Raw genomic sequence first — 11,372 nt, forward strand, 5'->3', positions numbered from 1 at the left:
TCTCCCCACGTGGGAAAAAAAGAGGGGGGGGGGGGGGGGGGGGGGAGCGCCACGAGACTTCTTCTTCTTCTTCTTCTTCCCCCCGACGGTCTCTCTCTCTCTCAGACTGCATTTTTTCTCTAGCCATCGGACGGCTACATGCGCCAGGTGACGGGACAGCCCACAGCTAGGCGAGCTCAGCCGTTGATTTTCCGACCGATTGGTTGACGGACGTGTTGGGATCGGCGCCCAACACCGGCGACTGGTGCCCTCCCTGTTGGCTGGTTTTCCAGCTGTTGCCGACCATGTGATGGGTCCTTTTCCACAAATTCGGGCCCCCTGAGTCGGTTTCCACGCTCGGATTGGCTCAAATCTTGCTCATTCGTGAGATACGACAAGAGCCCATTTCGGTAGCAACTTCACGGCAAGATTCCGGCGACCTCCGGCGGCGGTTGGACCAATTGAAGGTATTTTCTTGATACTCTCATCATAAGCTTTAAATTGGTTGCTAGAATGCAAATTATAATTGAGTAATTAAAAAGTTGCCATTGATGGAGCTAGATTGTGTTTATGTTGAAATTGGATAGAGGTTGGACAAGTCCTTAGCCAGTTGCCATTACATTTGGGTTCTTAATGATTGTTAGAGGCTAAAGGATTGGTTAATTTGAATTAATTGTCAAGATATTGAAAAATCCCAAATTTGCCATTTAGGCTACGGGTTCATCCAGTATTCTATCAAATTAGAGTGGACAATGTTGATAATATTAAGCAGAAGGTGTAAAAGGATCGTTATAGAATTTTGGTGAGTTTATTTGTTATGTTGATTGGAATTATTATACAAAAATTATAGTTAGCAGGTGGATAGATTGATATATATATATATATATATATATATATATATATATGTATGTATACACATGTACTGTGAACATATGATGCATATATGTATGTATATATATATATATATATATATTTATATATATTGTTAATGGGCATATATATATATATATATATATACTTATGGAGATGTGTGATTTTATATGAAATTACATAATTATATATATGGATATGTATGTGTGTGTGTGCGAGTAGATATATGTGTATCCTGATAATTATTATGGTTGACTAGAAAAATTTAAGGAACTATTATCTAATTTAATATGCTATTTAATTGATTAAACATAATGCTATATAATATTCGTTATATGGTTTGGTAAAATTGATTGTATATATATATATATATTATTGAAAATTTTGTTATATTTAATTTTACGACTGTTTAAAAGAAAATATGAAATTCTATGGATCTGATAAAAAGTGCATATTTATATGGCTGTAAATATATTTATGTCTTTAGATATTTATTTATTCATGGATATGGAGTTGTGTTAATAATTGTTAAATTATTGTTGAAATATTATGTAAATTAGAATGTTACTTGTGAATTCAAATATGAGCACTCATTTTATAATGCGATTTAAATGAGGTTGTGTGCAAGTAAATTTCAAAAAGGATTATGAAAATATTCCTATTAATTATTGAGCTCAAAAATATCTGTATATTTGATTATTTATTATTTATTATTATTGTTTATGTATTTGATAAAAGCATATGAATTGGATTATATTTATCTAAATTTAATATTTTATAATGTTATGAAATTTTTTTGGTTATTTGTTTAAGATGCACTCATACACGTACCGGTGTTCTGTACTGTATATGTGATTATGATAAGCGCGCAAGTTGTAATGTCTCCCGTAAGTTGCCATTGGACCGAGGGCAGGCAAGTTTAATATTGGCCATAAGCCGCCCCCCTCCATGGCCGAGATGACGGTTTAAGCAGCGCGCTGTCGGGACGCCAAAGCGACCGTATGCAAGTTTCTCTTTTTAACCTCCTGTCAATCGATGCTCGGGACGCTGGGTACCTTTGGGCACCACTGGTATATAATATGGTGCATCAAGTAATTGTTTTTATATATGTTCATACATATATTTGTATGTTATATTATTTGGTATTATACTGCATATACCGCACCATACGGAGGCGGCGAACCAATGTGGTCCATGTAGAGCTAGCCTCATAATCATATTGCTTACGAGTCCAGGGGATCGGACGGCCAATATAGGCAACCACCCTAGTTTGTATTGGCAGCAGAGTGCCGACAACAGTTGGAATCATGGATCACGTAGCATGTTAGAAGGTATCATACGTATCTCCATTACAAGTGTGCATATTTCATTTTTTTGCTATGGAATTTAAGATATGATTTTATGCATTTATGTTATGTTATCTATTTGTGATTTAATTTCTACTAATATTCCTAATCAATGTTATTATATTCTTATTACTATTAATTGTATTTAACTATTTATCCAAACATTATTGTCACTATTATCGGGATTGTTATTATTATTTATAATAATTATTTTTATTGTAATTCCAATTTCTATTATGATCATTATTATAATTATTGTTCTTCTTATTATTACTGTCATATGGTATCTTCGGACAAGTATGACAGTCTACGGGCAAAAAAAATAGCCATCGGACAAGTATAATAGTCCTCGGACAAATGGTTGCCTTTGGATAGGTGAGATAGCCCTCGGGCATGTATGGGAATATGATAAACCTCAGGCAAGCTACATTAATACCAGTATCATTAAAACGTTGTTATTGTTTTATTTTATTGTTAATGTGATGTTGTTTTACCTTTCGTTCTATGTTATGCATTGGCCTATTTGTAAAACGATAATTGGGGTGTAATTGACATGTGCAGCACTAAGTGTGGTGGTGTAGGCGGACGAGAATCTATGATGGTATATTTTAATTGGTTATTTACTAAATTAATTCCATTATATGCCTTTTATTTAATTTGTTATCGAAGTGCTGCCAGTTGTGGAACTTAAATTATAGTAACATGGGAGAAATAAGGTAGTGTGTACAGAAGTGTATTTTCAATGCAGGAAAATTATGGTAAGTCCTACCCTTAGGGAAGATGCTGCCGAACTTTCCGTTGTAAGGTTCGGTGGTGTTTTCCTGGGATCAGAATTTGTCTAAGATTCTGATGAGGGGTCTTGGACGGATCCTAACAATTATCATGCCTCTTAACTTCCCAATCAATTTTTTATTTGAAATTGGTGTGGGTTTGCAATGATATGAAGTTTGTTTTATTATTTTATTATTATTTTTTTGCTTTAGTCACGTAATCAATGGTTTTTTGTTTTTTTCCCCTATTGTTTTGGCTTCCTTTTCATCAATGGATCTGATGATGTTTTTTTTTTTTGTTTTTTTTCTCCTTTTTTTCTTTTTTCTTTTAATTTTCTTTAAATATTCATAAAGGAGAAGTAGAATGTTAAAGAGGAGAGGAAAGCAGAGTATAGTAGATTATAAAAATCAAAATCATACTATACAACCCTAAGGAGAGAAGAAAAATTAGGTTAATCTCACTTAAACCTTTTAAGATTCTGTTATTTCAAATTATACTTAGAGATTTTAAACATTTCAAAAATAACCCATGTGCAGCTAACTTCTGTCAAAAAGATTTTCTCTCTTCTATGTCACAAGTTATAAGGACATTAATATCCTTACAATTCAAAAATAACTTTTAATAATTAAGATAGTTTTTTTGGGAATATTACATTTGCACCTATTAAGGTTTGCATTCATTATAATTTAATCCTCAAATTTTGAAAATTACGGCTAACACTCCTAAAAGGGTGTGGATAATATTATTTCAAAGGGTGTGAATAAAACAATTTGGAAGAAAATAATAACTTTTTAAAACCTAAAGGGAAGTTTATGATATTTTTAAAACTAAAAGGACTAATTTATATTTAAATCAAACATCAAAAAGGGTGTATGAAATTAACCTTTTTTTGTGAATAATTACTAATATAGTTTGTATCATATATACCCCTTCTCCAAAAATTAAATATTAACCTTTTATCTTTATTACTATTTTATCAATAATCATTATAATAAAAATATTCTACCTATTTAGTCTTACTATTTTACCATTTTTCATATTTGTTACATAATTTGCAATTTTGCGTCAACTTTTTTTGGTTTTATTATGTAATTATATATTTAGATTAATTGAATTTGAAAATTAAATATATGTATATAACCAAGTAATAAAATTATAATTATATATATATATATATATGTATATATTACTAGGTTTCACTCAAATAATATAAAAAAATCTAATATAAGTAGCTTCAATTTTATTCGTCACCTTTTGAAATCATAATATTTTTTAAATTAAATTTTTTTTTGAAAAAGAAATTTTGATGGTCTTTAAAATAATGGCATGGTTAAATACCATATAAAAATTTCTAATTTTTTTCCATCATTTATTTTATTTGCCACTCTCAAAAATATTTCATGTAATTTTTTATTCGAAAAATAACTATTAGATAAGTAAATTAGAAATACAAACATAATTGTCAACATTAATACCAAGAAATAGACGGAAAAAATTAAAGATACTCATAATGAATAAATATTGATAAAATAAATTTGGAATCATATTAAAAAGAAATTATTTTTTTACAGTATATAGAAAAAGAATCTAAAGCAAAGTTAAATACAAAAATTTTAAATTGGAGAAAAAAATTTAATAGTTCTAATAATATATTATTATGTACTATACATATGGAAGATGATATCAAATAGTTGGATTAATTAAAGTAAATATTGAATTAAAGATGATAATTTCGAGCTAAAAAAAATGGAGGATAATTAATTTTTTAGGTAATAAAATATTTTACTTAGGTGGAGCAACAACTAATTTTTTTTTTTTTGTTTATCTTTTCTTCATTTTATAAAATATAATAATTAGTTAACGAATTTCTAGCCCAAAAAAAAAAAATTAAGGAGAATAATTAGTTTCTTAGGTAACAGACCATTTTATTTAGGAGGAACAACTTACTGAATCTTTTGCTATATTTGGAAATATATAATAATTAGTTCATTCATTTCCATTTTTTTGTATTACAACATTTTATTTTGGGAGATCAACAAATAATTATTATTTTTTTCCTGAAATTTTGTTTATAACATATAATAATCAGTTTATTATAATTAAATAAACTGCAACACAGTTTGGGGTTATAGAGCATGTATTTTAGAAACTGCAACACAAATTAATTGCTTTTTAATTATTTTATAAAATATAATAATTAGTTTTTAATTAATATATAAATAATTCTTTATTTTATTATTATATATTTTGTTGTACATTTTTCAGGAGACAAAGTTTTACCATTTTCAATGCATGTAAGATAAAAAAATTTTAACTTTTCCATATTGCTCAATTAACTTTTTGTCCTTTCACAGTTAAATCTAATAGAATGTACTTAAGAGCAGGATGTTTTTGAAATATATAAAATCTTTAGGCATGCGTTTATATGATATTAACCTTAAAAATTAAAGATTAATTTAACTTTTATATAAAAGATTTAAACTTGGCACTCTTCTGGAATGTTTGGATGATGAATCGAAGCTTAATTTGTCGCGGTTGGAATTATAATTACTAATTATAATTATAATTATAGAAAGAGGACGAGTGTCCAGAGAACCCCTAAAAGCCCTTCTCTCTTTGTAATTGGAGTAGTGATCGGAGTAGTTCCTTATTATAAATGACCAAGAAGAAGACAATTATGATCTCTCCTTTTTCGTGCTTTAATTTGGATCTTAATAATTCATATGCTTTTGTACATAACGACAAAATGAAAAGAAATTGAAGTTTTTATAAATACGTGCCACTGTTTGTTTAAAAAGACAAAAAAGGACAATTTGGTTTTCAATTGGATTTGAGAAAAGGAAAAAAAAAAGAACACCAAAACAAGCAATTAAACAAAAAAAAAAAAAAAAATGAAGAATGTAACTAGATGGGGAAAATTGATTTTGATAAAACTAAACATTTTAATACTTGCATTCTTAAGATTGAAAGGGATAATTTGTCAAAATTTTTTCTATTTTGTCATATTTATTATAGAGTTTTATGGTTAAGGCTTATATGTTTTTATAAATCAATAATATGATTAGGGTTTATGTTTTTCCTAAATTGTAAAAGAGATAATAAGTATAGATCTAATTATTAAAGGGAATCAGTTTGTAGTTGTAGTGAATCTAATAATTTTTTCTTTTTTTTTAATAGTTAAATTTACATTTTTTTTATAGGTAGTGTTGAATACTAAAAAATAATATAATTATAATGAATTTAAATTTATATTTTTTTAATAATTTTCCCTCTTTTTTATAGTTAAATTTACATTTTTGTATAGGTATTGTTGAAATACTAAAAAAATAATTAAAATTATAATGCATTTAGCATGCTTTGTAATATGAATAGAACCATCTTTATCCCAAACCCCACTTGCATAGCATATAGAAATGATAAGAAATGCCTTTCAAATATATCTCATGCCAATATAAATAATATATATATATATATATATATATAGAGAGAGAGAGAGAGAGATTGATGGATAATTTTAATATCAACTCTTTTTTTATAAGCTTTTTAAATCGATAAAGATTAAGATTTAAAAAATTAATAAATAGTATAATATAAATTTAATGATATATTAAATTTTATTTTCAAAAGTGAACTTTATAAATATTCAAATGATTATAAATATTTGTTTTTTAGTTGACAAATTTAAGCATTGAAAATGAATATTATGATAGTAAAACCATCATATTAACCTTATAGAATTAACTGTGTCATGTGCAATTCATTTGCTATTTGATGCCAAAAACTAATAGAAATTTATGAAAGAACTAAGCCAATAAAATCAAGAGTTTAGAGATCAATCTGCCAAAAAAAAAAAAAAAAGGTTAGGGATAATCTTCCCAAAAGGGGTATAATTTAGCTAGGGACCTACCAGTATCCCAATAGAATGTGTATTTGTCCATCAATATAATGTATTTTATATTTAATATATACATATATGTATTCTATTTCTTACTTTGAAATAATATTCTCTATTTCTTACCAATATATACATTTATGATATATATAGACAAAGTTTTTCTACAGTGTCAATATCTATTTTTTTTTTTATTGTATATATGACATTCGTAAAGATGATGATTAAAAGATTTTTTAAGAAGTTGACATTTTTGTATACTTGACAAATTTAAAAAAAAAAAAATCATTTTTATGGATATCTATACATTAAAAAAGTGCAGAGCTTGTACCATAGAATATATATATATATATATATATTTTATTTTATTTTTCTTGTTCCTTACTTTGAACAAGGGCTAACTAGTTATATTTGAATCAATTAATTGACAAATTTTAAAACTAGGAGTGGCTTCCGAATGTCCTTATACTCATGAAAAAAAAATACAAATTAAAATAAAAAAGAAAAAGAGGTCATATAACTTAAAAGTTTTGATATATAAGTAATAAGTTAATAACTGTAATTTCTATAGGAAAATTCATTCTATTTATAATCTCATGAGTTAATTTGGTAATATTAATGTTGTTGTTTATTTCATTTGCAATATATATATATATATATATATATATATTGCTATTAATTTCAACATATTAACATGGATTTAGTTTAAACATTTTTTTTTTCTATTCAAAAAAAGAAAAAGAGAAGAAACCTATCCGGTTTAAAAATATGCTTTTTAACATTGTTACCAAAAACATTATACATATCGTCATCAAAAAAGAAAAAAAAAAAAGCCGTACATATCATGGTTGTCTAGCAATGAACCCACCGTCCACAGCCAAATCAAGCCCAGTCACAAACTCTGACTCATCCGAAGCCAAAAACGTTACCGCATCAGCCACATGCTTCTCCCTCAGCATCCCTTTCAACATTGAGAACTTCTCCACCATCTTCTCCATTTCCTCCTCATCTTTCAATCCCCACCTCATCATCGTCAACGGTGTCCCTACCATTCCCGGCGACACGCTGTTCACTCTAATCCCATCGCCGGCGAGCTGCAAACTCGCCGACCTTACTAGCCCGACCACCGCATGTTTAGCCATCACGTAATCAGTGCTGGCCCAAAACCCCCTCGTGGCCAACACGCTCGCCGTGCATATTATGCGCCCCCTAACTCCTCCCTCTTTCATCGCTCGCGCCGCGTGCTTCACACACGCCGCCATTCCACGAGCGTTGATGGCGTAAACCTTGTCCAACTTCGACATGTCCATGTCCAAGACGGTTTGTCCGTCGGAGCTAGGAATTCCGGCATTGCTGAACATGATGTCGAGTCGACCGTACTTTGATACGGTCAACTCCACCAAGGACTTTACCTGGTCCTCATCCGATACATCGCAGTGGATGTAAGCGCAACGGTCGGAACAGATTGATACGGCGACGTTTCTACCCTTTTCGTCTAGGACATCGGCGATGACTACAGCGCGTGCACCGTGGTTGATGAAGTGGCGCGCCGTGGCCTCGCCGATGCCGCTGGCACCGCCGGTGACTATTGCCACCTTTCCGTGAAGCTTGCTTTTGAATGGTGGTGGAACCAAGTCTGTCATTTTTGGAACAGGGACGAGATGTCTGAAAATCCTAATGTGTTACATATAAAGTGGTCTAATATATAAAAGGATGAAATATAATATTATATATATATATATATATATATTATTTTTTTTCTGAAATCAATAAAAGAATTGGTTAGAATTTTTTTGGTAGATTACACACTTTAGCCATTTAGTCAAACTAAAGCGTCCTTTCGATGTAGTTACATGTTTCCCGATTTAGAGATAAATGACCATCAATTTCAGATGCATTATCAGAAAGATGAATGGTGACATGAAATATGGACGCAAAAAATAATTTTAAAAAAAGTGCTTGACATATCATACATAATTTACTAAAAATTTGAATTATTGATCATCAAATCAAGATCAATAACGGTAGGACCACCAAATTTTTCTAATTAGTTTTGTACGCCAAATCATATAATAGGGTGTTATTGCCTATTGAGTTCATGAATAAATATCCATAATTTTCTCTATTAATTTTTTTGCTAGTAAAATGATAACAAATTTCATTTTGCCTCTTGTACTTGGTAAACCTACCAATTGGTACCACTAAATCAATTGTGTTATATATGTTATCAAAATATTAAAATTAATATTAAATTTTTTATTTTTTAAAAATTTTTAAATTGTATCAATAGCTGATATGTAAAATTATATTTATTAATTATTAAATTTTAAATTTATTTTTTTAAATAAAATTTTAATATATTACTAAATTCATATTTTACTATTGTTAAATTTTAAATCATAATTTTTGATATAATCTATAAATTAATAAAAAAATTAATATTAAAAATATTAAATTATTCTGATGTCAACATGATATGTTATTTTATTTGTTAAGATACAAAATTAAAAATAAATAAATAAATTGACTAAAAAAAATAGAAGAGAAGAGAAGTTGTTATAAATGATTAAAAAAGAAAAAGCTATTTGTTATTCAAAATGTAATAAACTATCATTATTATTTGTGACATTAAGTAAAATATAATTAAAAAATAAAATTAATGAATGTAATACAGTATGGTTCAACATTTAATACTAATAAAAAAGAAGATAGCTTGCTGGTGAACATTTGTAATTAATTAATTATTATAGCTAAAAAGGAAAAAAACAAAAAAATAATAATAATAAGGCTTTGACTGAAAGTCACGAGGCCGACAAATGTGAAACATCATGGCCGGGGAGTAACAAAAGTACAAATCCACGGTCGACAACAAAATCAATGCCAGCTGTTACGAACACCGACTCCTCGGAGGCCAAAGACGCAACCGCATCAGCCACATGCATCACGGTCAGCATCCCTTTCAACTCAAACTATCAAAAAATAAACATAATAAAAATAAAAGTCCATGACACAGTGAAGCAAATCAGTCATTCTTGGAACAGGGTCGAGATATTTGAAAATTGAAAACATAGGGGTGACGGGTGACTGACTAAACTGCTAATGAGTGTGATATCAAGTGGTATTTTACCCAAAAAAAAAAAAAATGTGTTATATTATGTGGTCTAACTATATAAAAAAATAAGAAGTTTTATTATTATTATTATTATTTTTCAAAATGATGTGACTTGGTTTAATTAATCGAGGTCTTCTCTATCTTGTCCTGTCTTCTTTCTTATTCATATCATAAATAGTGGCTTTCTTTCAGCATGCATTAATTTTTCTTATGACTCTTATACTCAATTACTCTGTACCATACATAATTCAATGAAAATTGGAAGATTTATTTGTCATCAAATCAAAATAAAAAAGGATAGGATCACACAAAATTTGTCTATTTAAATTTGTAGAGCAAATATCATATATTATTTTGATATATAAATATACAAATTCTGTGAGACCGGTACTAAATTGGTGACTTTTGTGTCTGGATCGAGGATGATGGTCCATGATGAGTGCCCAAAATTCCATGAGAAATTACTTTTATGCCCTTAATAAATAATTTCCTTATTTTCTTTATTCTTACATTCGTTCTTTAATTTTTGTTTTTATTTCTTATTTTCTTAACTATAAATTTGAGTTTAATTTTTATATAGATTCAGCCAAAAAAAAAAAAATAATCCAACTTTCACTAAATATTAATTTTATATGATTAAAATTACTAAAATCCTAAAAAGATAAATAAATAAATTTAAATGTTGAATTATAAATTTTATAATATAAAACTAATAAAGAAAATAGATAAATAAACAAAAGTTAAATATGAGTTTTATATAATAAAATTTATTGATACAAATGAGATACATCAATAAAATTTAATTATTGAAAAGATAGATAAAATCAATATTTTTTTTCTGTTCATATCAACTTATATATATTTATTCTTATCATTGGATTAAAAAATATTAATAAAATTTAAAATAAAAGTTCTAATAAGCAGAAAAAGAAACAAATGTATACAATTTTGTAATTTTAATTGTTTTGAGTAAAAGAAAAATGAGTACAAAAATAATTAATAAAGAAAAAGCAGGCAATATACATGTTCTAATTATATCATCTCTTTTTCTCTTTCCTTGTCTCGTAGGTTTCGTCTCCTAGATTTTTCTTATTTTTTCTTTTTCTCGTTTCAAATGGCATCTTCCAACTTTGAGTTCGTCATTTTCTTTTTCATATTTCCATTTATTTATTCATAAAGGGAGAAACTCTAACTGACTTTCGAATTCTGGTTTTTGATGTGGGTTAACAATCAAAGTTTTTTTTTTTTTACTTCTAATAATATATATATATATATATATATATATATATTTATATACACACACAGACAGATAGATAGTAATAAAAACAAAAATACATATATTATTAAGTAACTCCGTTCAAAATTTTCAATTCTATCATGCATATCAATACTAAAAACAGAT

At 28.0% G+C, this 11,372-nt stretch overlaps 1 protein-coding gene across 1 annotated transcript; it reads right to left on the reverse strand.

The window, feature by feature from the left end:
- Window positions 1-7,617: 7,617 nt before the first annotated feature.
- Window positions 7,618-8,577, reverse strand: LOC107407359 ((+)-cis,trans-nepetalactol synthase NEPS2-like). Its single transcript, XM_048474137.2, has one exon. It carries the CDS (start codon window positions 8,499-8,501, stop codon window positions 7,701-7,703), a length of 801 nt encoding a protein of 266 aa, XP_048330094.2. The 5' UTR covers window positions 8,502-8,577; the 3' UTR covers window positions 7,618-7,700.
- Between the last annotated feature and the right edge of the window lie 2,795 nt (window positions 8,578-11,372).

Source organism: Ziziphus jujuba, chromosome 2, assembly GCF_031755915.1.
Source record: "Ziziphus jujuba cultivar Dongzao chromosome 2, ASM3175591v1".
Lineage (NCBI taxonomy): Eukaryota > Viridiplantae > Streptophyta > Magnoliopsida > Rosales > Rhamnaceae > Ziziphus > Ziziphus jujuba.

Bases quoted from the DNA above. Each gene is read 5' to 3' on its own strand.
- LOC107407359 (XM_048474137.2), bottom strand. From the start codon at position 8,501: ATGACAGACTTGGTTCCACCACCATTCAAAAGCAAGCTTCACGGAAAG.